Here is a 27,179-nt window from a genome sequence, read left to right as displayed (position 1 = left end):
TAATCTACTATATTGGTTAGACAAAACACAAATTGTAGAGGTGCTTTGAGTTTTTAGCTCTGAGTTTTTACAAATCAAACAATGGAGCAAATTATCAGCAGATTAATCCATAACGAAAATAATCATTAAAAATAGTTAAAAAATGAGCTCCACCTCAAACAAATACAACAGTAAAATCATTAGTAACAACAATCCAATGATGTATAACAGTCACAAGGGCCATTTTTTCTGCGTTTAGTACTTGTACGGTTAATACTTTAAGTACATTTCCTGATTATACTTGCATGCTTTTAATAAAAGAAATTTATTTATCTCGAGGGGAACTGTTATGCAGCAGTTGCAGAATACGAAAGAGTGCAAATATGAAGGTGAAAATAATACAAATTATAACAATAAATGATTATCAATAAGGTGCAAAAACAGAGGTGTAGTGTAACTAAGTCTGCTTATGTTCTATACGTTACTACAATTTTGAGGCACTTGAGTATTTCCATTTTATTCTACTTAATATTTATATTTCACTGCATTTCAGAGGCAAATACTGTACTTTTTACACCACTAAACTTACTTGATGACTTTGGTTACTAGTTACTTTACAGATTAAGAATATAATCATTAAATGATTTATGATATTGTTATAGATTAAGCTACCCAGCAGTATATAAAGTTAGCTCCACCTTTACCAGCTGCAACATTAAAGTGATGAATTCATTTATGCATCAGTAATTATAATCCCATTATATCATTTATTATTTTCTGAAATGGGCCACTGTGCATAATGAGTACTTATACATGTTTTGATGCTGACACTTTTGTACTTTCTCTTGTTAGTAAAATTTTTAATGCAGGACTTTTACTTGTAACATAGTCTTTCTACATTGTGGTATTACTACCTTTATTGAAGTAACTGATCTGAGAACTCCTTACACCACTTGCAAAAACAAATGTGACTGACACTAGAGTGAGCAGCTTGAGGTAAGTGTTAGTTACATAAACTGGCCAACAATGAGGTGCAAATCCAAAGAATACACGTCAAAATATATTGGATTAACGGTAAGTACCACTGACATGGTAGTATACTTTATAATGTACTCTTACTTTAAGTAAATGATCGGACTACTTCCTCCAGCGCTGTTTTTGACATCAATTAAATGACAAAAAGCTGCGATCAGACGCATGACAATGACACATTCTTAATTCCGATTTTCCTGTCATTTTGAAGGCAGCATAAGGCTGAACTACGTCACAGCTGGTCCGCCCCATTAATAATATCGTGCGCGCGCCTGAAGAAAGACATCGACACGGCGCGCTCCCGCAGCTGCACGGCGCTTATTTAGATAGTTTAGTAACCAGAAATCCCCCTGGGAATAAATCCATGTTGTTACACACGTATGGACGACGGAGAGTGAAGCATTTGGGAAACACGGACGCCACTTTGGAGTACAGTTTTCACGACTTGTTGGAAGCTTAAAAGCGGGTTCCGGTGGCGATATTTTTTTTCTGTCAGGAAGTTTGACGTATTCGGTTGAAGATTGTTTCTTACTTTGTTTTGGTTTGGGGGAAAGTTGTGGATTGCTGTAAAGAACAGAAACCGCACGAAATCTCTTTGACTCAGTAAAGACTGCGTTTTTTTCATATTAAAATCTGTTAGGAGCTTTCATGAGTACTTCAGGAACCGTAATGTAAGAGCTGAAGCTCTGCGGAGTGCAAACACCGCTGGAGTTTATCATACTTGGCTTCTTTTGACATATGAATAATTTGAGTTTATATGTATATTAACACTATACGTGTAGATTTGTTTCTGCTAGTGTCATTTCAGTCAGTTTTTGGTACAAGTTTGAACTCCATCATGACTGAATCAAATCCCCCTGCACTGTTTTTATAGGCCTTTATGTATTCTTACATGTGTATGTTTATGGCCATAATTAAGTTGCAGTGCAATGCAGTTGTATGCAAAGTAAAGATATCTGCAGCCTAGATTATTTTGGACTCCAACCTGGCAACACAGAGAAGGAAAATCTGCAAACTTAGCAGGAAGAGAGGCTGTAATCACGGAAATCGGTCGGTCTTTTCCTCTGGCGGAGCTGTTACTCAGAAATGGATTTCATACAGGCCACACGGTTATTGTTACACCTTGTTTGGTAGTTTAATGTTCGTGTTTTATGAGATACAGCTCTCTGGCCTGCGAGGCTGAAAGTGTAGATACCGTGTGTGGCAAATGTGACAATGTTTTGGAAATTTAAGTTTTCCAAAGATCCGAGGTTGCAGCGGAGCAGAAGTTTGTCTCTGGGCCACAGCTGGAGCAGCCCGATGTAGGCTTTTTTCCATCGGAACATTTTCTCTGTAAAGCTCCCAGCTGTCTGATGTTTTTGTTTTTACTACCTGGAAATTACCCGTGTGTGTGAGCGCTTTAATTTTCCGTTGAAGAAGACGAGTTACCTGGGGGGGTCAGCCCCGCCATGGCGCCCCTACTCTCACACACGCTCCCCGGTGTGTCGGTCTGACTGAGGGCTCCGATGGACGTGAGCAACGGCCGGACCTACTGCGTCATCCCAAACGCGAGACACCGGTGACCGACTGTCGGCTGCACGCGAAACAAGCCTGGTCTTGTCCCAACGAAGGTTGTCAAGGTGACAGGTGAGGGTTGTGCACGTGACAGGGATGACAGGTATATGATGAATGAATTGTGCTGCATTCAGGTCTTGTTTGGAAAGTTGTAAGACGTTTTCAACTGGAAAAGAAGACTGTAGTCAGGTTTTTATGGTATGTAGGGGTCCTGAGATCCCTTGAGTACAACCTAAAAACAAATTGTGCAACATGTTTTTGTTATTCAAAGAATAAGTTTCCATCATTAAGGTCAATAATTTAGTCTTTGTTGATCCTAAAGTGGTTAGAAATACATTGAGAGTGAAAATGCTGGAATATGTTTTCAAAAAAGCGTATACATTGTAAAAGTTGTAGTTCCTAAAGCCTCTAAATTCCCTAAAAAGTACAGAGGGCATGACCTCAGTGTCCACCATGCACCAACTCTGCTTTAAAATCCCCTTTATGTCACCAGTTACCTTCATTTACATGAGAATGGTTGGCTGAGCATGCATCCTCTTCTGCATGACCCTGTTTACAGCTGCACTGAAAAATGAATGATTTAACAAAGCAATCACAAACTAAATACAATAGTAATTGATTAAAACAGCCACAAGCTAGTATGGGTTTAAAGTGACTAATTGCAGAAAGGTAAATGAGACTGGTACACTAACAGCAGTCCTGGTACCTGAAGCATCATTTAAATGAGGTGCAATAACTCAGCTTATAAGGCATTTGAGAGTTTCAGAGCAGCAAAGGGGAAATATTAACACGATACATTCTGACACCTTCAGTAAACAAACACCTACAGTCAAAATCAATAAAGAGCTAATTGTAGTCTATAGCATATGGCTTTTACTTTAATATATATGAACTCAGATGTAATACTAACAAAATATAGGCCTTTATTTGTTAAGTGTGGAAAACATGCTTGTGATTATAGGGGAAACCGGATGTAATTGTAACATCCCAATATCAGAATTAATCAACCAATCAGAAATGAGTCAGAATCCTGAAACTCAGTGCACATGATCTGTGATGGTTCCTCTCTGCCTGCCAAAAAACAAACCGATGTCTCATACTCTTCAAAACTGGTTAACCAAATAGGTCAAGAGGCTTTTGAGTGATGACATCAAAACCAAAACATGTCACAATTGCCCCCAGTCTCCCCTACAATACAGATAGTAATTGGATATACTTGAACAGGCCAGTTTGACAGCTGTGTTGACAAGCAATATGGATGTAAACAAGTCTTAAACAACATCAGAAAGTATTAATAACTTTGATTTAGTCGTTGTTTAGTGTTTATCAATGCACCGAATGAGATACAATTATGTAGATACAGCAAGTCATTGCTTAAAGTCTTTAAACTGTAGTTGATAAAGTTATTCCCATTTTATGTGAATGTAGCATTGTATGCATGGAGGTACAGTAGGAGCTACTAGCTTGCTAAGGCCGGCAGATTACTACAAAACCAGTTCCCTGATTAGTAAATAAAGGGGAATCAGTTAAAAAGTCCTACAGTGGCACTGAATTGTGAACTGTTAAATGTGCTCATGTGATTTTTTTGTGTTAATTGATGAAGCAAAGAACAAAAATAAATGCAATTGTTACTAACGCATCACACCAAAATATATATCCATATCTGGTAAGGTGGTGCTAATACCAGTGTCTGAATGCTTACCTCAGTGGGTGATTAGATTTATGACTTTAATAACTTGTCACCAAATCCTCACCAAAACCTCCAATATCCTGTATAACTCACCAAAATTTACACAAATTTCAAATTGGCCCTCCATGGGATCAGTGGCACCCCTAGAAATTTTCCATAGGGGTGGCCAGATGGGGCCCCTGAAAATCTTGGGTTGGCACCCCAAAACCAAGAGCCATAACTGAAATACAGGAATTTGATTATGCTTTTGAAGTATATGGGCTAGTTGGAAACTATGTCAGTATAGAGAGTTAAGGAATTTCATACTGATATACTTTGGTTTCTCATATCACAGTTGATTGTATTAATGTTCTTAGACTAATACTGGTATCAATAATGGTTTTGAGTTCTCAAACAACCTTGTTGTAATGTGTTATGTATCCGTACATGTTAGGTGATTCATTGTTCTTCAAATAGGCTGGTGGTCCTTTTCCCTAAAAAGACAAATATATAGCTTTAGTTTGAAGGTCTACCTTGATTAGAAGGAACAAAACATTTACAGAGAACAAGCCTTCTCAAGTTTAGGGGAGCCTCATGGGTACCCATTGAACCCATTTTCATTCAGATCTCTTGAGGTGAGAGTTCAAGGGACCCCTTTGAGAATTCTTGCCAATTTCTGGCTTTATTTAGCTCTCTTCCTGACAAGCTATGCTGACATGGTTGGTGCCAATGGATGCCTGAGGTTGTCTCGTTTCACAAGATACCTAGCTTAAAAAATGAGCATACCACAGCCTCTTAAAGACAGTAATATCAGCCTCCAGTTATTTTTAAGGTGGCCATGGCCCCCCCTTCCGACCGCCACTGCATGTGATACTGTCGTAGTGGGTTATAATAAACATATTTCTTTGGATGACAAAAAATAGTTGTTGATAGTTTCGTGGTCAACATAAGCGTATGCAGGTATGGACCACAGAAGGCCCTCCTTTTTTGTCTTTATTAACTTTTCTCTGACCTTCACATATTGCTATCTGAACACGAAGAACAGCATTTTCAAAACTCCTTGAGATTTTTTTTTTTTTTTTTGAATGCATCTGCATGTATGTATGTATTAAAACACTACAAAGGGCACTTGAAACTTTACCCCAGGCAAGTACCAGCAAGTTGTCGAGATTGCAATATTTAAATGTGGTGGGTTACCCTGAACCCAAAACACATGTGCACCTGAAACAGGAGAGACATCAGGCCTGGGGATTTTGCCGTGAAGCGCTGAGTCCAGATGCATGACTGGCCAGAGACAGAGTAAGAACTGTGGCTGGGAAAAACAGCCTCAGACTAAACACCTCTCAAAGCAGACAGAGAAGAGAGGGGGGAGGAAAATCCATGTAAATCCTGCTAGTCCTGGAAATGTGATACAAGGAAAATAAAGTGGGCACAGCTGACTGAACTGGTAGAGCACAGCCTCCTTCTGCATTGAATTCCCCACATTCCGCCTGGGAGGTAATTAAAATGAGGAAAGCAGGGGAGAGAAGAGGGTAGCTGGGGGAATGGACAGAGAGGTTAGTTGTTGTTGTTGTGTTGTTGACAACAAGGACCCCTTGAGATGCACGATTTGAGCTTTTCTCTCCTGATCCAGCACCTCTACTGTTCTCTTTGCAAAACATGTTGTGTGCCGAGAGGAGATAATGGCTCTGAGTGTCCTGAAGTGACTGTACATCTAGCAACTATTGCGCACAGTAGTAGGGGATTATATGGCACAAGCATGAAGTTCGAAGGGTTGAAGGACAAAAGTACTTGGCACCTAGTCCGTTGGCAGGGGAACATGAGCGCGGCGGAAGCTTGAAAGCAACGTGGCAACTCTCCGCCGACCACAGACGGACATGCCCGGCATTCCTGTGGGTGATTATTACCCAGAAATCCTCAGAGTCAGTGAGTTGCCTCAGGTACCGATGCTGCTCATTTTACTTCTCAGACAGCCTTCTGACTGTGCAAATCTTCCCCCAGAAAGACAGCTGTAACCCCTTCTGTAGGCCCCATCCTCAGACACTGTTCATCCCGATTTCTGGTATTTCCCTGTTCTGTTTTGTTGTTGTTGTTGTTGGTTATGTTGTCCTTACTCCTCTAGGCTTAGGAGGCACATAACTACTTGCATTTGGAATCTCTAGGCATCTCACGATTTGATCTTATTCTGAATCAGAAGGCTACGCTGCAGTTATAAAATGACTGATGCATCAAATTCTTTTGCCTCTGCACCAGTAGCCGTGGCCAGAGGCATTATGTTTTCAGGTTGTCCGTATATCTGTACAGCCATGTGTATGTATGTCCATTCATCAATACATCGTCCATCCCATTCTTGTGATCGTTGTATTTCAAGAAGGCCTTAAGGGAGTTGCTTCAAATTTGGCACAAACATCCACTTGGACTCAGAGATGAACAGATTAGAATTTGGTGGTCAAAGGTCACTGTGACCTCACAAAATGTGTTTTTGGCTGTGAAGCACTCGTGTTTTTTACAGACATGGATGTAAACCATTACTGCAACTTGACTGGTTCACGGATACATACAACCATGAGACGGTAGTTCTAGTTTTTCTTATATACATGATTTAGTTTTTCTCACTGTATGACTTCTCCCTACTCGGGCTGCACGATATGCAAAAAAAAAACATATTGAGATTATTTTGACAGATATTGCAGTTGTGATATGAGTTGTGATTTCGGTGGGAAAAATAATCTTTGCATTTTATTTATACTGAAAAAAGTATAGAAATGGTAACGATGTGATTTTTGCTGGGGTCGTTTGTACCAAACAAGCATGTTCCCTTACATCTTGAATATGATTTGTTGGCCGGAGCATCTCCGTAGCACCACAATGCTTCACTCATAATCGTTTACTAATGTTTTTTTTTTGTTTTTGTTTTTTTTAATATTTCATTTTAAGTTTTTCAATGTAGCATGAACATCACAACCCATTCCCTCCGAAAAAAAAAAACCTCAATATAGAGACACATAATGATATGTTTTGAGACATTTTACCTTAATAAAAAAAATTCAGCCTCTGCAATTTGGATATTGCACTTGGCCATATTGCTATTTTGATAAGTTTCAATTAAATTTGCAGCCCTACTTGCTACTTTTAAAAAATAGCTTATTTGTAATGATCCACAGTTAAAATAATCAGATGAATTTACTTCCATTATCTTTTATTAATACAATAGTAGTAACACATGAAGACACAAATGTTAACGTCCATTACGTTTCACCAATGCACAGCCTGTTCTTACAAAACTGTTAGGGGCAATCATAATGTCAAGAATTGGAATATTACTTTCTGATTATTGTCTTTTCTGCATCAAGACATAATCTGTCAAAAAAGAATTGCAATGCAACTAAAAATCTATTTTTTCATCCTCGTAACTAAGGTTGGCAAGGTGAGGCACATGTCGAATCCAAGCACCTGCTGTGTTTACAGAAGACTCTGGTTTATATCTCTTTCTTTTCCACAACTTAAAGCCAGTCATGGACATTACTGAGAGGCTAATCTTATTTGCAGTGACACAATATGGCCATATGTATATGTAACTTGGCTCATGGTCAGGCCAAACATGGAGTTATCATCCAGGCACACTTACAACATATGCTGTAACCTAACAATAATGTTATGGTAAAGATTAGGGATGAACTGCTCACTGGAATGCTATCTGTGCTGATTCTGATCCTATTAAGCAAACTAAGTGTTGGCCAGACGTGACAGTTTCTGTATAGATGTTACATGCATTTAGTTGCAATTGGTTGCCTTATCAGCTTTTCGTGCCACAGAAATTCCTTAATTCAAGTTACTGTGCATGGAAATAATCCCAAGGAGTTTTACACAGTGAGATATAAAGATTTTGAAAGTTTGTAAGAGAGCTCAGATACCTGAGTTGATGTGCTGGAATAAAGAGAGAAAAAGTTTGTTCATCTCTGGAAGAGTTAGTTTATTTTAGTTAAGTCTCTGATTTGATGGGTGAGTGATTGTCTTTTGTTTTTGTTTAAAGTGGTGAGTCAGCCATATCTGCTTCACCAGCCAATTTTTGTCCATCTTCTACTGTAACTGTGAAAACTAAGTTTATTCTTTAAGGACCTCAGAGTCTGAAGAACACAAGAGTCCTTTTGTGTTCTCCTTTGTTGAATTAATTTAAATTCAATGGTTTATTGGTACAAATTTGGGGGAAACCCTCTCCATTGAAGGAAATGCCTCAGTTTATAATGCTGTTGACGCCTTGAACTGGATAATATTGCCCTGTTAACATTCAACAATGGAGCTATAACGCAGCTGAGTTGGGGGGTTTCTGCAGCTCGTGCAATCAGAGAAGTTTAAAGCTGGTAGATATTTAAAATGGCAAAAAACTCCCAGTAAAAAACATTCTTCCCATATGAAGCGTGCCAGACTGATCGCTGCCAGTGCAGCTTGAATTTCAGCCGTTTCCAATTGTCATTCTTTCTCATGGGCAAAACACACAACACACATTCACACATGCACTGCACACTTTCTCATTCACTCAGTCAGAGAAATCTTTAGGTATGTGTTCTGCAGACTTAGGTTACTTTTTTTTACATGTCTGCAAGGAATTATGCATGGAAAAAACGGTCTGTGCTGTAAATGAAAATTAGGTTCTCTGTTTAACGTCAGATTAAAACACTCTATCATGTGATTTAATTGCCTAGATACCATATAACAGGGGTGCAGTGCAGCCTCTTTGTCGTGCAAGCCTTCAGGTAATTCCCTTTTTCTTATGACCTCTCTATCTTTGTAATGTTTACCACCACTGTGATTTTTTATGGACTGAGGTACTTGCATACTGACAAGTTTTGTGAGACTGGCTGATAACCTTTGTCATATGTCATCTCCTGTCCGACTCGATGACTCACATCCTTCTGCTCTGTCTCCAAGCAAAAGAACTATGAACAAGAATAGTGCCAGCACCAGTTATTACACACTTTCTCTTATAACTAATTGATTTCTGTTTTTATCACTGCAGGCTGTGGCCGGGTTGGCAAGTTTCTGAAGACTTGTTTGTTGACCACATACGCAAATATCGCCACAATGAGTAAGTCTCCTACATTCTGATCCTAGACAGACATTTAGAGCATGGTTTCCACACAGCATGAGATAAAAACAGACACTCACACCAAACACTGTCCCTGAGGCCAAAGCCTGTGCGAGCTGCTGCTCCAGACACTGTCGGGTGAAGGATTGGTTTTCGGCGTTATGGAGATAGGGCTCTGGTTCTCTCCACTGCCCCGGGGCTGTATGATGTCTGTCCAAGCTACACAAGGAGAATATTTTGTCTTTGTGAGCTAGTCCAGCAAAGGCAGAGCTTGCCCTGAGATCAAACATGGGAATAGGCATATCAAAAACACTGCAGTCCTTCCCTGCCTCTAATACCCTGTCACGGGATAGTCTCGATACAGCTGTAGTCAAAGATGACTGACTAATTGTTTGCACACACCTTTTAGCGCAGGACTAAGTGCAAGGGGCTCATATCTCTCTCTTTCTGACATACGGACATACAGAGGCCATCCATTATCTAATCCACACTCTAATTGTGTATTTTTCCCAACCCATTATCCTCTTCAGATGAGAGGCAGGCTCTCCACTCTATAATGAAGGACCTGGTTGCCCTCCAGATGACACGGCGCCAGCCTGTGCTGTCGTATGACAGCGGCAAACCCAAGGCACCGGCCCAGGCCAACAGACAGGTGCGTTAAAGCTGCAAAACATTTCAGAAGAAGACTTAAGATGGTTTGGAAGCTCGAGCTTGTGTAGAGTTTTCCTCATAAACCAGGATTTAAACTCAGGAACAATAGAAATGGTGCTGACTGACAGGGTAATGCTTTTGTTATTATCCAGGCTTCACATAAGTCAGAATACTCAGTTATTTAACTGTGAGTTGAAGCTCGAACATCTTAGTCCCATGAGTAAGCACCCATGTTATGAAAGTTTTCCTAAGATTAAGTGAATCTGAAGTGGTTTTAATAGTGTTGTTCTAAAGAAGCAATGTAGCAAGGTGTTTAGGGAGACCCTGAAACCCAAAGCTCCCAGGTTTAACCCCACAAAACACCCATGCATTTTGTTATGGTGTCCTTCAGCAATAAAATATGTTCAGCTGAATTGTCAAAGTAAAAAAAAATCTAAATAAAACAGCTGTAAGTGTAAATGTGTTTAGCATGTATAAATGAACTGTGGTAAACTTGTTTCCATCTTACCAGCACCCACCCAGGGCTGTAGCTCGAAGCTACAGATTTTCATATGCCCACTACCATGGGCACAGTATAGAACAGTGTATAACAGTGTGGAAGTGGGTCAAGAGAGAACACCCCCCCCCCCCCCCCCTTCAAACTCAGATCAAACAGTAAAACGTAGCATTGCTGATCAAATGTTAACCAAAATTCTGTCACTATATTGCCTATTTCTCACCAAAAATATCTTCTGAAACATGTTTTAGTGCACTGTTTGGCTGTAATACGAGAATTTCTTAACTGTATTATAAAAACGGAGGCTGACAAAATTAGATTAAATGGTGCAACTAAGCAGTACTGATCAAATATAAACCGAGATTCTGTAACTGCGTTGTCTATTTCTCACCTGAAATGTTTTTAGAAACACATTTTAGCCTACTGCTTAACCATAATTAGAGATTGTCTGATACCAGCTAGCTGCCATATTGTTTACTCACATTACGTCACCCAGCAGCGGGAGTGTTTGTTGGTCCAGACCCTCTTTCCGGCAGTGAAATACTTATTTGAGGTGAGGTTGATGCGTGGTAAACCTAGCAGGCAGTGGACGGTCTTCTGTCCACAGCATAAATCTTAAACCCTCCATTTGCACACAGTTGCATAGCTGTGAAGAAAATTAAACACATAGGGAGAGATTTGTCTTTCATTTGTAGTAGGAATGACGCTAAATTTAGAAGTCAGGGGGGCCTTAAATACTGACAAAATAATGTTTTTCTTCATGACTACAGGTTTGTCGACTCTAGAGTTTAGATTTCGGACCACTGCTATAATAAAGAACCATATAATTCAGTATCACCCATTCAAGTGTGTTCTTGTTTCTTCCAGTATTTCTTCTAGCCCACACAGTTAGCTAATTTAGCATAATGACAGACAGATTCCCAAGATAGCCACCTACAAATTCATTAAATCCAGTTATTTTCAACTTCTTCTCTAAAAATATATTCCGCCTGTGTGGAAAAGTGGCCAGTAGCCCATCCACCCTCGCTTTCTACCGCAGCAGCAGCCTCAGAGAATAGCCAAAGCAGACAACTCCAGCAATCCAGTGTTTTCTTAAAACCAAAAATTGTCCCCCTGGGAGAGACAGTCTCCACCATTTTCCCACCTCAATAACTTAGGTTTGGACTTGTTATAAGTGGAAATGGGTTTTTACAAATTAAGTAGCAACAGAGGAGGTGCAGAGTGAAATGTCTTACCAGCAAATGTGTGAGGCCAACATGTGAAGCCAGTGCATGTGCAAATCAGTATTTAAGTCTTTCCTTGTGGGAAAATCACATCTTTGACAGTTATGATCGTCATTTTACTTATTTTTTTAGTGTTAACGTTGACCTTCCTGTTTCTGTTTTCTCTCAGGACGATGTGAGGATAAAGTTTGAATTCTCAGGCGAGCGGAGGTGAGCTTGGTTTTTTTACATGCACGTTGTGTGGTATGTGTTGGTATTTCACAAACATTTGCGAATATATCTATAGTAAGAGAGAGCATAAAGGCACACCAGAGACATAAACACACTCACTCAGGCATGCTGCTCTTGTCACATGTTCCAGTTCATGAGAAAGAGCACATCTCAGACTCCACTCCAGCACTTAATTCAGACTGGTATGTGAGCTGGAGAATAAAGGGGAAAGGACTGTGGTTAGCTTGTGGCTGCCAGCACAAACCACAAATATGCAAGGTGTACTTAGAGGAATCTGCACGCACTAAAAACAGCAGCTTGTGTGTATTTTGCCTGCACATGTGCATGTAAGTCAAGAGGAGTTTCCTTCACAGCCGGTACAAATCTCTTCATAATCTGTCTGTCTGTGTGATTTCTCTGTAGGATCCTGATGTTTGGGAGGCCCGTGCAGTTCGATGAAATCCAGCAGAAAGTCAAGGCTGTCTTTGGCCAGCAGCTAGACCTGCATTATATGAACAATGAGGTAAAAGGGAGACGCTGGAACCTTTGGTTCTTTGAATCTTTGGTATTTTTTCTTGAAAAATGAACTAACCGGTAAATCAATCATGGAAATAGTTGCTGTTTTATTTAGCATCAATGGACTTTGAATCGAATTGTTTCACAAAAATGTCTAAATATGAACGTGTGTGTTTCCATAGTTGAATTGAAAAGGAATTTTCATTTTGGTCCTAATTGTTGCACATATCTGCATGTATATGTGCATCTACGTATGTCATGTATTGATTAAATATTTGTATATTTGAAAATGTTTCCAAAAGCCTTTGTATGCTTGTGAATCTTGATATGTGACTTTGCATATATGTTATTGATTGTATGTTTCTATGTTTTTCCTTTATCCTCGCAGTTGTCCATCCCTCTGCGAGATCAGGATGACCTAGACAAGGCGATCGACCTGCTGGACAGAAGCTCCAACATGAAGAGCATCAAGATCCTGCTGCTCACTCAGGAGCACAGCAATGTGAGACACACACACACAAAAGCACACACACACACTTGGTGCGTAACTACAGCGGACCATTGCACCACTGATATTTCTTCACCACAGAGCCATGTTGTGTAAAATCAGAGTTCCTCATTATATTTACATTACACGAGCTGGCCAGCTGACACAAAGAGGTTATGTGAAGTCCAGATGGAACTACATTTCGAGACTATCTAGCTTCAGTATTGTACCTACAAAGACTACGGCCAATGGCCCATTAGCACGTATGTTTTGCAGTTATGTGAGAGGGAAAACTCTCTATACCAGTAAGTGGAGGTGGTCTGTATTCGTCATTAAAAAAAGGAAACTGGAAAATTGACAGGATAGATTCAAGACACTATTTAGCCAGTTAGCACGTCAACAACACAACCCAATGTTGAAAGAAAAAATTATAATTGTCATGTGTGTAAATTGTAGCTGGAAAACAAACCCAGGTACTGTGCTGTTGCTAGCTAGCTAACTTAATCTATAAAGTTGCAGATTGATTGATGGGGAGATGTTATGGTATTATGAGTTGAAATTTGTTGGTACTAGCTCACATAAGCGTCTCATTTTGCTTTACAGGAAGAAAACATGATTGGGATTTGATACAAGAACATAAGAATAATTTTTTTGTATTTTTTATTTCATTTTTTTTTTACATATATTGGTAAACAAGTGCACTGTATGACAACAGGACTTTAATCATATGTTGAAGTCTTTTTAAACCCCTTGTTCTCCCTTTTTTGTTCCAACTGCAGGCCTCCTCCCCCTCCCACCACGTGCCATGCAAGCAGGTGAGGATCAAGTCCTCCCAGTCCACTGGAGACGTCAGCACGGTGTATCAGTCCTCCGAGCCCAGGGGGCGCCACCTATCAACTGGTACATGTCTTCACCTGTCATTCAGACTCCTCTCTGATCTCTCTGCAGCAACATGATTCACACACTTATTCACAGATGGATACGTAGACGCTTTGTTTTTCTCAGAAGCCTCAACATTTTGTTAATATTCAGTTGCTGGTAGTTCAGCTGTCGTGTTGTCGAACTGTCAAACAACTTCTTTTTCATGACCTCGATTTCCCTGTCTGTCGCCTTCTCTCTCGCTCTCTCTCTGGCTGTTCTTTCTTTGGCTTCCCCTTTTAGCAATGGGTCCACTTCCTTTTCCTGTTCACTATCACTAGATGATGCCTGCTGGATGGCAGCCAATCAGATTACAGCATGCTATTAGTGTGGTGGACCAGTGGCCTGGTTTAGGATGAAGTAGCTGCAGGAGGGCTTGAGAGCTGGACTTTGACAGCACCAGGCCATAAATATTAAAGTCAGCTCCTTTAGGTCAGACTGGAAGAAATCAACACTTTTATTTGGAGAGAGGGCCTTACTGAATATTCAGGGGTTTTTTGACAGTCATGACAGCATTGTAACAGAAGTTTCGCATCGATGTAAGGTGTGTGAGTCTCAGCTACTGCATGTTTGCTCTTGCGCTGTCTTTACATGGGAAAAAATTAAATGTTTGTTTCAGATATTCTGCAAAGCAGTTTTTCCAACTGATGCCCCTCAAAGCACATTGCTGCTGACATTTTCATGCACTTTTCAGGCCTCAGGCAAAGTCAGATATTGTTTTACATACTATTTTCCTTTATGCTCATAACTGCTGTCTCATTACAGGTTCTCAGAACACGGGGCGTAGCTCACCGCCTCCTGGCTACGTACCTGAACGCCAGCAGAGGATCGCCCGCCAAGGTTCATACACCAGCATAAACAGTGAGGGGGAGTTCATCCCTGAGACCAGTGATCAGTGTGTGAGTCATAGCTTCACTATTAATGGGGAGAAAGCCACCTTAAAGTGGGAATCATGTGGTGTGTTTATGACCTGAGAGACTGTTGAGATTTGATCATATAAACAACTCGTCCTCAAAGCTGGAAGCCTTTTCCCGTTTTCTGAAGTTTTATTGACATTGTGATAGCCTTTCTGGAAAAAATGAAATATATAAATAAATATAAATTCCATTTTAGGATGGATTTTTCTCACTGAGACGTGTGTACACAGCACATGTGCATACACACCCTTCATTTTTCATTGTGCCCTGTGCAGGTGTTGGATCCCTGGAGCAGTGCAGAAAACTCTGTCTCTGGAAGCTGTCAGTCTCTGGACAGCAACTCAGACAGGTGAGAAACAAACTGCCAGGAAGTCACTACTCATTACATCTTTTATTGTCTTTCTGTTGCATTCCTATAATTGGTGTTTGCAAAATTGAAATTACTGCAACCTGCTCTGTATAAAAACCTAAATACGGTCTCTTAACATTTCTCGCTCTTCTTCCTTTCTTCTCCTCTCTCACAGCCCCTCGCTGAGGAAGTCTCGCATGCACAGAGCCAAGAGTTACCCTGATAATCGTCAGGAGTGCTCAGGTGAGAGCAGCTAAAAGAAAAGCTTCTTCCAACGTTTAATTTTCCCAGTAACCACACGGAAATGCTGTGTCAAAGCAGTGCACTCGCATCTTAGGGGATAAAGCATTGTGACAGCCACTTTCAAACTTCTTTTAAACCTTCAGGACACCATGGTGGAAGATTTCTATTGTCTATAGTTTGCAAGTTGTGAGAGATGCATTAAAGTTTGTGTTTATAGCAAACTATGAACGTAATTACTTGTCTGCCGAGGCCTTATATAAAAGCTAAGGGTAAAACATCACTTATTTGATTAAGAAATTTATGCAAACAGTGATTTCAAGTCCAGATCTGCCTTGTTTTTCATAAGTGTAAGATACAAAGGAGAATAATTAAGTGGCTCACGTGAATGTTGTGTGACTCTGTGCAGCTGAGCTAAACTGGTTTTATTACAGGGTAATCCTGCTGACATTTGACCTTTTGGATATTTGCTTTCAGACAGGGAGAATCATGTGTATGACAGGGTAGCAGGGAAAGGAGGCACCTATCCTCGTAGGTACCACGTCTCCCTGCATCACAAGGACCACAGTGAAGGTAAGACAATTAGCGTCGTATCAACTGTGTGACTTATTCCTAACGCTCTCTCTTTGTACTGTTTCCTCCCTTAATCTCTCTTGATCGTCATGTGATATTTGACTTCAGCCAGCCTCTTTCTCACTCTTCTTCAGGCCGACGGACGTTTCCGCGGATCCGTCGCCCCCAGGGCAACCTGTTCACTCTGGTGCCCTCGCGCCGGTCGCTCAATGGCAGCGAGGAGAGTTTGGGCAGCTGGCAGCTGGTCGATGCTCAGGGCAGGCTCCGTCCCCAAGATCGTTCTGTTCCGCATAAGTGTGAGTGGTGATCTAGATAAACTCTTTACAAATTGTCCCTCGGAATATACACTTCCTCTTTTTAGGATGATATAAATTCTGATGAGATAAATAGATGATACATTGCACTGTTTAAGGGCAAATACCAATGCCCAAATTATGTAGAAAGTGTTTCCCCCAAAATTTACTTTTAGTAGGATGAAAATAATCTTTGGCTCATTATTTAAAAGGTGGGTCAGTAATATTTGCTACTGAAGGTTAGAAAAATAGTGAAAGTAAAATGGATTCCTTTGTAAACTGTACCATATGCATTGCTGTGCCTCATTAAAAATGTGCAACAATTCAGAGTCAGATAAGATTGTAGTGCTGAAACTGTTGATTATATCTGCACATTATTTTCATGATTAATTGATTATTAATTGACTTTAGTATTTTAAAAATGCTCATTTCAATTTTGCAGATAAGCAATTTCTTCAAATAGCTTCTTTTGTCAAACCGACATGTTTATGACTAAAATGATAAATCACTGTCAAAAATAGTTTGCAATTAATTTTCTTTCAATTGACTAATCAATTAATCGACTAATTGTTGCAGCTCTAGAAGACATATATCAGTTTCAGCCTTGTGCATTCAGTACAGAGATAGGTTTGTTTAAAATAATGTTCTTTGTGATGTGCAGGACATGTTGTTTATTTCATGTAAAAACATGAATGAACAGCTGAGTTTGTGTGTGTGTTTCTTCAGCACCCAGTGCTCCCATGACGTGGCGGCGGGGGAAGCTTCTGGGCCAGGGAGCGTTTGGACGAGTTTACCTGTGTTACGATGTGGATACTGGGAGGGAGCTGGCTGCCAAGCAGGTCCAGTTTGACCCTGACAGTCCTGAAACCAGCAAGGTGAGAAACTAACAAAGATACTTAAAGGTATACAAAGCAGGATTGTCGGTTACTGTGTGTTTACCCCGCTATGTGTGTATTTTTCTCTGTTGTGTCTCTTGGATGTCCACAGCTTACGGTCTGGCACCTGGTTGCTACCTTTTCATAAAGTCGCAAACTCACCTGAGCGTCTCAAACACAGTAGCAAGAAGAAAATACAGGCAGAGGGCAGAGTCTGAGAAGAAAAATACACCGTCACACACTTCTAGTGGGTCATAAGTGACGGTTGAGAGGAATTACTTGTGTATGAGTCTAGACATTGTGTTTTGAAAAATACAGCATAGTATATCATTGTGGTTCTCATGTTTTCACAAAGGCATTATGCTCTTTTCTCTTTCCGGTGCTATTGAGAACATTTCCGTTATCTCTTATGACATGCCACTTGTTACTTCTTCAGCCATAAAAAAATGTTTTCATTGCTGACATCGCATGCAATAATGAAAACATTTCTCGCTACTTCTGGTTGCACATTAAAAAGCTGTTTTGGTCAGGAAATGGTGTCATTTCCTCAGTACTTTTACAATTTAACTCACGGATGATGACATTAGAGTCTTTTGTAAAATACCAAACCACAGTTTGTTGATTAACAACAAAGCATGACAGCGCTGTGACTGTAAAAGCACAAAAAATGACCTCATATGTTGTGCATGTTAACCTTTTTCTGCCATTTAGCTGGAATGCAGGTAGTTACCACAACTGACTGAGCATTTCATTTATAAATAAACTATCTTAGAAATATAAGTTAGTTTCTCAGGTCAGGTGTTGAGCCACAAAATTTTTATTTTATCCCCTGACACAGAAATAAAATAAACAGTCTGCAGGAAAGAAATTGAATAACTCAAGAAGTGGAATGTATTGAAGAGGTTTTCTTTCCTCCCTCCACCCCCATCTTCCCCATTTTAATGTGTTTTCCTGTCGTCCACAGAGAAAACATGCACTGTCACTTCCTGTATCTGAATGGAGCCGAGTGTTGTTGGGGGAGCGGTGGCGGTGAGGGGTGACGGGTCAGCGTTGCCTTGGCCTCCCGTCACCCCCTCACACGCCCACCCTCAGCTTGCAGCAGATGTGAATCAGTTGTTTCTATTAAACCGGCTTCTGTGTTGGGACTTGGGGATTACTTTGACTTCCCTCTCTCTGTCTCTCTCTGTTGTGGCCTCATTCTCTGATGTAAACACAGGAAGTTCTTTTGGGGAACTGCGCTGTTGGCTTTCATTTACTCTCTGCTTTAAGTTTCACTTTTGGCAGACTCCACACGCAGCCATAAATCACAGTGTCGCATCCCTGTGTTTATGGTTACATTTGTTTGTCATCAGTGGTAACAGATATGACGGAGCCTGTGGGGCTCCACTGTGTCCAGAAAATGCATTTTGTGTACAAATGAAAACATTAAATCAACAAAGATGCATTGTTCAGACATGACAGCTTTTGTGTTTAATGTCTGAGTGGCTAAATCTTAACTGTCATTTCCCTGCCTCTCATTGTTTCTGTGCAGGAGGTCAGTGCTTTAGAGTGTGAAATCCAGTTGCTGAAAAATTTGCATCACGAGCGCATTGTTCAGTACTACGGCTGTCTGAGGGACCACAATGAGAAGACCCTCACTATTTTCATGGAGTACATGCCGGGGGTGAGTCCCAGCAATGTTAATGTCATGGCTTCAATCAGGGTTCAGTGAAATTATTGTTTTCACAAGTTGGAACCTTGAAATCAGTTCAGTAACCTCAGTCTTTGTGTCCAGTCTAATGTTATGATGTAACTAAGCCAGGCTTATGAGCATGAAATAAAGACAAGAGGAAAGCAAGACTGACTTCCCATGACTGTAACATTTTGTACTGATATTAAGTTGGCGATTTAAGCATTCAAAAAGTGGTTGGACATGCTTTATCTATTCCTCCCAACTGACATTATGCCCAAGGTTTATAAAATGAAAACTTTTTCCTTGCAACCGCAGACACTTTTCCAGGAACCTTTTTAGGAACTCAGCTTTGACCTCAGTAACCTTGTTTCAGTTTTGGAGCCTGGGCTTTAGTTTTATAGCCAACATCTTGACAAGACTAAAAGAAATAGTGAGATAAAGAGACAGCGGGAGATGAAGTTATGTTCTGAAGCAGTCAGCTTGGAGTCAGATCAGATTTTCTGAAGTTTGAGGTCTACAAATAACTGATGGTAAAGCAGATCAACTCTACCTCGTGTCTGCATTTCTGGAATTTTTATCTCCCATCTGCATGTCAGTTCAGGCATGACACAAATATTTTACACTACATTGCAAACAAATGTTTTTAATCTTTTATCAGTCTTCTGGTTTGTTTAATCACTGCTGTTCTACGGGTGTGGTGAAATCACAAACACAAATGCGATAAAGGAAAATTTACTCCCTGATTTAGTTTATGAGGTTCGTTCCTGGGACTTAAAGAGCCTGTTTATATTGGTATTTATACTGGTATTTTCATGCGTTATGGGTGATCCATTCACAAGTGGACAGGTCTAAGTCTGTCTGTTCACACCTGGCATTAGAATGCATCTCCACATGCATCTTGAGTGACCATGTGTTGTTTTTAACTGAGTCTGCCCGCACACACAGTGACAGGGCTAGCTGTTAGCATTAAATGGCTGTCACCCAACGGTTTTTAATGGGTTCAATGACAGAGTGGTGTGGTTCTGGTGTCGGTTTGAGATTTTCAGGATTGTTTTACAGCTGCTGCTGTGTTTAGATTGTGCTCACCAGGCAGATGTTGAACTAACTGTTCGCCAGGAGATGAGCGGCTCTGTGGACAGTCCTTCTGGCGCGGAGTCAATAAGTAAGGATGCCAGCTGAGTAGGCAGTCCTTCAGTTTGACCCAGGACACATTAGTATACACACTGCTCAAAGAATGTAGCCATACAAGGCCCAGATCAACTTCAAATGTGGTCTGAGAGATTGGATCATAAGATGCATTGAGGGCGCGTTTGGTGCATTCTCACCTCTGCTTAGATCTGTTCACTTGTGATCTTTTCACCCCCGACGCACGTTTATACCATGTGTAAACAGGGCCATAATTTCTGGTACTATTGGGTCAAAAAGGGCCATCAAATTGCCCATACTTTGAAGACATCAAATATGTGTTTCATGGGCCAGGTTTTATCTTGGCTCCTTTACTATCTGTGTTCCTGGTTCAGACCTTGAATGATGGGAGGCATTGGTGGTCTTAAACCCTGGATGTGTTCACAGGCCGTGTGCTGTTGTGTAAAGCACATGCTTTCTTCCTATCAGGGTTCAGTCAAAGACCAGCTGAAGGCCTACGGGGCACTGACAGAAAACGTGACCCGAAAGTACACAAGGCAGATCCTGGAGGGCATGTCCTACCTGCACAGCAACATGATCGTACACCGGGACATCAAAGGTAGTCCTGATAAACCGCAGCGGCTCGACTATATCACACTGTTTAGACACTAGATAAATGTTTAGACAGTGTTTTAATATAAAGATGTTTGTGTTTCACAGCATGTGAAAAGGGTCGAGTGAGAGTTAATATTTACATGTTCCATGTCAACTCAGGTGCCAACATCCTGCGGGATTCAGCGGGCAACGTGAAGCTTGGAGATTTTGGTGCCAGCAAGAGGCTGCAGACCATCTGCATGTCTGGCGCTGGCATCCGCTCTGTGACCGGCACCCCCTACTGGATGAGCCCGGAGGTGATCAGTGGAGAGGGCTACGGCAGGAAGGCTGATGTCTGGTAAGACTAGGAGATACAGATTAAAGTTCATCCAAAACTTCAATTCAACATGAACTGATTTACAAATACACAGTGTAGATTTCCATGTCTTTGCCTTTTTTTAAAAAAAATCAAACTTAGAGGTTATTTGGTAACAAGATGCTGCTATCACAATAGTGTATTAGTACATTGACATGCAGTTTTGGTGATTGGAAGAGTACATGCCTTCCAATAGAAGCTATAAAGCACATTTTACAAATGAATCCATGAGGAAAGGCGACCCTGAATAGGATAAGTGGTCACAGATAATGAATGAACGCATAATAAATGAACAAGGACACTAAGTAATGGTAGATACTGTAAATACAAAAGAGAATTTTAATTGAGTCTTTTAGACTTAAACTCTTGGTTGTTAATGGGATCTAGAAGCACGGTAACTACTCTGATAATCTAGTGGCACAAACCAGTGTTGTAGTCAAGACCATCTAAACCAAGTCTAAGCCATGACCAAGACTCAAGTGTATCAAGACCGAGACAAGACCATAACAGTGCAAGTCACGCACTGCACACACTTAGAATAAAATGTGGAACATGCAAATCATAGGCACTCCTCAAATTGATCTCCAAGATCTACAGTTCCATAAAAACCCAACAGATAACATATTGAGATCCCTCCTCTGTCACCTCTTTTGTTGCTATACTGTTTACATATGTGTATGTGTAAGTGTACCATAAAAAAATCATTGTAGGCAGGCACCGCAGAGGTGAATTTTCCTTTGTTTTCCATGCGCAAAACAAGTAGAAAACAAACAAAGGAGCTTTATTTAACACTCCTGTCTTTTTTTGTACAGGCCATTTAGTAATATCCCCTGCAGTTGTGGTCTTGATCAGCGTTGAGATAAAGTCTAGAGTTCTCTTTGACTGAGACAGAGACAAGACTGAGTAAAAATGCAGTTGAGACTGTGACCTTCAGAAAGGGGTCTTGAGACCGGTCTTGAGGACTACAACACTGGCACAAACAATGGAGCATTTTTTGCTTTAAGGGAATATATGTAGCTGCTTATACTGCTGAAGTGTAAAACTTGTGTGACTGACAAACATGCACATACACAAAAGCAGACATAATTGCTTATTACAGGTTCAAGGAACAATTTGATGAAAGTGACACCTGCATATCCCTGTAGTCAGATTGAAATAGGGACAAAGGTTATGTTCATGTCGGGACTGGGTAGAAATACTTAACCTTTATTCAACAAGATCGTTTTAAGTCACCAGGGGCTGACTGGGTGGGACTTGTGAATGTGAAAAAGGGAAAATACCAGCATCTTAAACTTTAAGTGGCAGAATCTCTGTACTCTCAAATGAGAAAGTTTTTAATAAAGTGAGGAGCCTGCTACCACACTCCCACACTCAGAACAGACTACATTCCCTTACGCAATCTGTGATTGGGTGGTGACCCAGCAGGAGAGTGATGTGATTGGCTGAAGGCCAGTCAGACAGGTTGTAACAGAGGTTGGTATGTTCCAGGTTCTCAGCCCAGGCTGGAGGGGGAGTAACGCTCCCAGGAGGTCTTATACCTCCCAAACAGGTGGAGGGGCGAGTGTGAGAGTTTCCACTCAAAACATTCCTGTAAAGCTTTACTGTTGAGCAGCTAGTTTGTTGTATTTGTTTCAGTTTGTTATGCGGATTAAACTATAGCAGAAAAAATCCTGCATTTCTTTTACAGGAGCCTTGGTTGTACGGTGGTGGAGATGCTGACAGAAAAGCCTCCATGGGCTGAATACGAGGCCATGGCGGCCATATTCAAGATCGCCACCCAGCCCACCAACCCACGGCTGCCCTCGCACACCTCCGACCAGGCACAGGACTTCATAAGCTGCATTTTTGTGGAGGCCAAACACAGACCCAGTGCTGAGGAGCTGCTCAGACATCCCTTCTCCCAGATTCTGTGCTGAAACCTGCCTGGTTTCTGAACTTTAACCACAGAGTAGCCTCAGCAGTATCTGTAGCTTCCTGAAAGCCATCCACGGCAGAAATCCAGATGTTGAACTGGTCTAGAAGTCAGTGTTTTAACCCACTGAACCTCTGCCCTTCTTACACAAATCCAAATAACAAGGCAGTCCAACAACAACTGTCATCAATGCCTTGAAAACCAATGCCAGTAAATGCTCTTACAAGAGTCACCACCAGGGGGAAACCAAACATTAAGTATCTGGTGGGCTGCTGATCTTTCTCAGATACAAACACGCGCACACACTCCAAAGGCAGCATCATTCAAGTCAAGCAGTCTCCAAAAAATATCCTCTCCTGTGTTTACATTCACACGTTGGGCAGTTGTGAAAAATTGAAGTCTAGGAAGCCTCACAGTGTTTGACATTTAAACATTCAGCTCAGCACCATTTTAAAGCTACAGGTCACCACAGTGTGAATTGGTTTGTTCTCTCATTTCCACTTCATCTCTGTCTCATTTTAAAAAAGAAAACCCTTAAACTAGAGCTCTGTTGAAACAGCTTAAGCTATTAGTGAAGCACTTTGCAGTTCTGACTGCATGCTTGTGTAGATTGAGTGAAATAGATGAAGCAACGATACATGGAGACATGTGTAGAGTAGCTACACTGGAGTTTAGTAGAACAGTAATTAATGTTAAACACACCAAAGTATTTTTTGGTTCGAGCCCTACATATTTTACCATGGTCTAGTAATCTTGCAGGTAGAAATTAAAGGTACACTATGCAGGATTGTCTGTTACTGTTTCGCCTTCACAAGCGAAAGTAAAAGCCAACCCCAGATTCACTCGTTCAGCGTTCTGCCTCACTGTATTTGCGTATTTGGGTGCTGTGTCTCTTGGATGCCTGCTGCTTATTGTCTGGCACCCAGGCGCTACCTTTTTATAAAACCCTGATCTCACCTGAGCGCTTTGGGGATACATGGCCATAAATATCATGAGCATAGAAAACAAGAAGAAAATAGAAAACTACAGGCAGAGGGCCAGAGTCTCTGCAGAAAAATACAGCACTGCACTGAAAGTGAGTCGTAAGTGATGACTGAGGGGAATTACTTCTGTATGAGTTCATATATTGTTTTTAAAGAAAATCCTGCATAGTATATCTTTAATAATAAGAGCTAAATACATATGTTTCTCCACTGATAGTACCTTCAGTGGACCTTGATGCAAGGCTGCTGGTAGCCCCAGTTTATCTGTTACGTGTTTCTGTTACATTCAAGTCACAGTGAGAAGCATCTGTTTCTGTTTCTTGGTTGTACAAAAATGGCAAGGATATATGTTGTCCAGCTACTGGGATAGAAAATACAGACATAAATTGACAAACTTATTACAAAATCTTTTTTTTTTTTTTTTTTTTTTTGGGTTCATAGTGCAGCAAATGGGATTTTTTTTCTTCGTCCAAATGGTCAGAAGAGGATTTTTGAAACTTTGGAAATACATCCAGAGCAGTGGTTTAAGATTTATTTTTCAGAAAAACAAATGCTTAGCTCTGTGGCTTAAAAGTAATTGTAACATGAGAGGCACAAACTGAGGCTTTGCAGCTACAACACCTGATTTAAGTCAAAGATATGGCTCTTTATTTTCTCTTGCTTCACTGTAATTATCACTGTTTCCGTTCTTCTACCTGTAAAACTAACCAGTTGAGTCTTGGGCTGCCTACATTCAAAATTCTAGCCTCAATTACGAGAATCAGTGCATTTTAATACAGTTTATCAAATAATCCACTCACATAAAGCATGAGGATAACAAGTGGAGTTTTCCTTTTAAGATTTTTCTCATTAAAATGAGTCCTCTGTCTTGTACTACCTTTCACCTCAGTGTGACTTATCCCTCTACCCGCCATCCTCTTATTGTGGCTCTTCAGTATCTCATGTTTATTGCCGACAAAGTGCCAAAAAGGGGCAGATGAAATATTATATTACAGACTTGGTATGAGTTATATGTGAAAATAAAGCAGATGGTGCTTTTTATGGTTTGGAAAATACAAACTAAAGGCCTTAATTTGGAAGTGATTTCCTTTGCCTAACTGTTGATGTGTGTCTGGCCCAAACATCCCTGGCTGAGAAGCCTTAGCTTACGGATCAATTTGAAATCAGATGCACTTTTATGTCAAATGAATGTTGTGGAGTTTTTGTTCTCTTTACCAAATTTGATTTTTTTTATCTTCAAATGTGAAATTTTTTTTCATTTTTATTTATATCCCCATGTCCATCCCAATTAGATTTTTATAAGCAAATATATATGTATAAATATATTTTTTATATCTAGACTGTGTCAAATCTAATGATACTTTCAGGACTTTGTGTCGTTAAAAGTAAATCATTGAAAGCAGCTGGTTTTGCAGACATTACAGAATTGGGGTTTATAAATGAAAAATGGGTGGAAAACGAACTCTGGCTGCCTGGTTCTTGTTCCAGCTCAAAAAAAAGAAACCTTTCCACACATTCGTAGCTATACATTTAGATGACAGTGTTACCTGACAGGTTATGGAAACTTTGTATCATTTGCTCATTCTGCTTTGACGCATCAGTGAGGTCTCATGAATGAAACCTTTAACTGCTGGGAGTATTTTTTGTGTGAGCTCAGTTGTTAGTGAAATGTAATTAAGGGGTGTGCATGAGCCAAAGACGAGCAGGATCAGAGCCAGTGCTGGATTTCAGAGTTCGCTGTTCAACCCAGATGACGACTTTGTTTATCCCAGGGTTCAGACGCGTCCAGTATTGAATGACTTTCTGGGCAAAGGGCTTGACATTGCCTGAAGGCTAACATGAGAACGTTCTAAGGGGCTGCTACAGGCTAAAGGCAGCTAAAATATGTTGAAAATAATATTTTGTTTAAAAGACAGTGAGATAATGAACCCTGTGGTAAGCAAATGAATACAAGCTAGTTGTTTAGAGATCTATATATGTAAATGTATGATTATGTATCATGACAGGACTTGCAGTGCAAAGTCTGATGTATCAAATTTATTTTACAGCAAGAAAAGAATAGTATGTTTAATGACAGTGTTTATATATGTCATGTCCTCTCCCCAAAACAAATAAATTGTTTATAAAAAATGTTTGATAGTTTGTGTACATGTGTAAGAGGACAGTTGTGGCCAGTGGTGGATCTACCTAACGGTGGCAGAAGCCCCTTTTACACTGCTTGTTAAAGGTGTTAATTTCACAGCGTTATACCACCTCACCATTCTTAATAAAAGGTACGATTGCAGAATGGGGGCACAAAGTTGTCTTGCATTAAAGCCGGCAGCAAAGGTAGTAACAGCGCTGCATTGGCGTGTGTGCAAAAGGGGCAGCCAGTGGGATGGGACCATGGAGGGCATGGGTGTGATGTTTGACAACATCTTAAGTTTGTGACACACTTTAAAAGCAGCTACTAGCAGTCAGCAGCTAACTCAAAGAAGAAGAACAGCAGCCAAAAATGTTGGAAAAACAGTGAGGTCCAGGAGCTCTTTACCCTCCGAGTATAGGAAAAGATCAGCTGCCATATAACAGAGACAGTAAATGATTGTTATTCCCATGTTATGCCATTGTTATCGTTTATGAAGCGCTACCTGACGCGTATGATATATGTCATGCTAGAGGCCAATGCATTTGTGTTATACAACATGCCCATAACGGCTCTCGTGCGTCCATGATGCATGCTGTCCAAAATCACACCCTTTGGCGGTATGATGCCGCCGTTGTTTGATTCTGTTTAAAAAAGTAAAGGCGGTAATGAGGGTGTTCGTAGCAGCTCTATTACGCAAGCTCTGTTGAGGGCTTTAGGCAGCCAACTAGGGCACCATCAAGGGGGGGGTGCCAAAATTGCACCATCTTGTTTTTCAGACACTAAAAAAAATAAGGGAAAATGATCCAAAGATGGAGCACTAATGGTCAGTCTGTAGTAGGAGCACCACCTTCAGTCCTGACAATGCAGTTCACCTTAATGTGTTCATTAGCGGGTGACCATTGCATTGAAAACATACTAGAGCACTGGTGGGTATGGTGGAGTGGAGTTTGTATGGAGAGCATTAGAGTATAAGAGAAAATGAATTGCAATTGTGTTGATTACAATTTTAAATTCATCAGCACTTGTTCTTGTTTGAAATAAATACAATAAATATAAAAGATAGTATTAATAATAATAGTTTATTTTGGGGGGCAGGGGTGCCTAGGGTGCTGAATGTGCTAAGTCCTGCACTGGTTGTGGCTTGTCCAGACTCAGAGAGTCCAGTAAATAAAGGGCTGACTGAGCTCATTGTTGGCAGTAAGAAGCTACTTGATTAATGCACTCATTTTCTCTCTGTCTCTCCCTCGTTTTGTTTCCCTCCTCTGTTTTTTCTCTCATGAAGGAAAAACAGGAGGCAGACACAGGAAGGAGAGATTCGTACAAC

General features: G+C 40.6%; 1 protein-coding gene across 1 annotated transcript; it reads left to right on the top strand.

The window, feature by feature from the left end:
• The first annotated feature begins 1,292 nt into the window (after window positions 1-1,292).
• Window positions 1,293-25,862, top strand: map3k3 (mitogen-activated protein kinase kinase kinase 3). The gene is made up of 17 exons (XM_050068186.1): window positions 1,293-2,637; window positions 9,252-9,320; window positions 9,851-9,972; window positions 11,860-11,900; window positions 12,324-12,423; window positions 12,805-12,918; window positions 13,683-13,803; window positions 14,587-14,720; window positions 15,014-15,087; window positions 15,263-15,330; window positions 15,805-15,900; window positions 16,035-16,196; window positions 16,920-17,068; window positions 18,600-18,731; window positions 20,355-20,484; window positions 20,640-20,817; window positions 22,523-25,862. Exons 2-17 carry the CDS (start codon window positions 9,317-9,319, stop codon window positions 22,749-22,751), a joined length of 1,854 nt encoding a protein of 617 aa, XP_049924143.1. The 5' UTR covers window positions 1,293-2,637; window positions 9,252-9,316; the 3' UTR covers window positions 22,752-25,862.
• The last annotated feature ends 1,317 nt before the right edge of the window (window positions 25,863-27,179 follow it).

The sequence above is a fragment of the Epinephelus moara genome, chromosome 18 (assembly GCF_006386435.1).
Source record: "Epinephelus moara isolate mb chromosome 18, YSFRI_EMoa_1.0, whole genome shotgun sequence".
Classification (NCBI taxonomy): Eukaryota; Metazoa; Chordata; class Actinopteri; order Perciformes; family Serranidae; genus Epinephelus; species Epinephelus moara.
This window is presented reverse-complemented; position numbering and strand designations above follow the sequence as displayed.

Bases quoted from the DNA above. Each gene is read 5' to 3' on its own strand.
- map3k3 (XM_050068186.1), top strand. The intron at 14,721-15,013 runs GTGAGTCATAGC...TGCCCTGTGCAG, and splicing joins CTGAGACCAGTGATCAGTGT to GTGTTGGATCCCTGGAGCAG. The intron at 18,732-20,354 runs GTGAGTCCCAGC...TCTTCCTATCAG, and splicing joins TCATGGAGTACATGCCGGGG to GGTTCAGTCAAAGACCAGCT.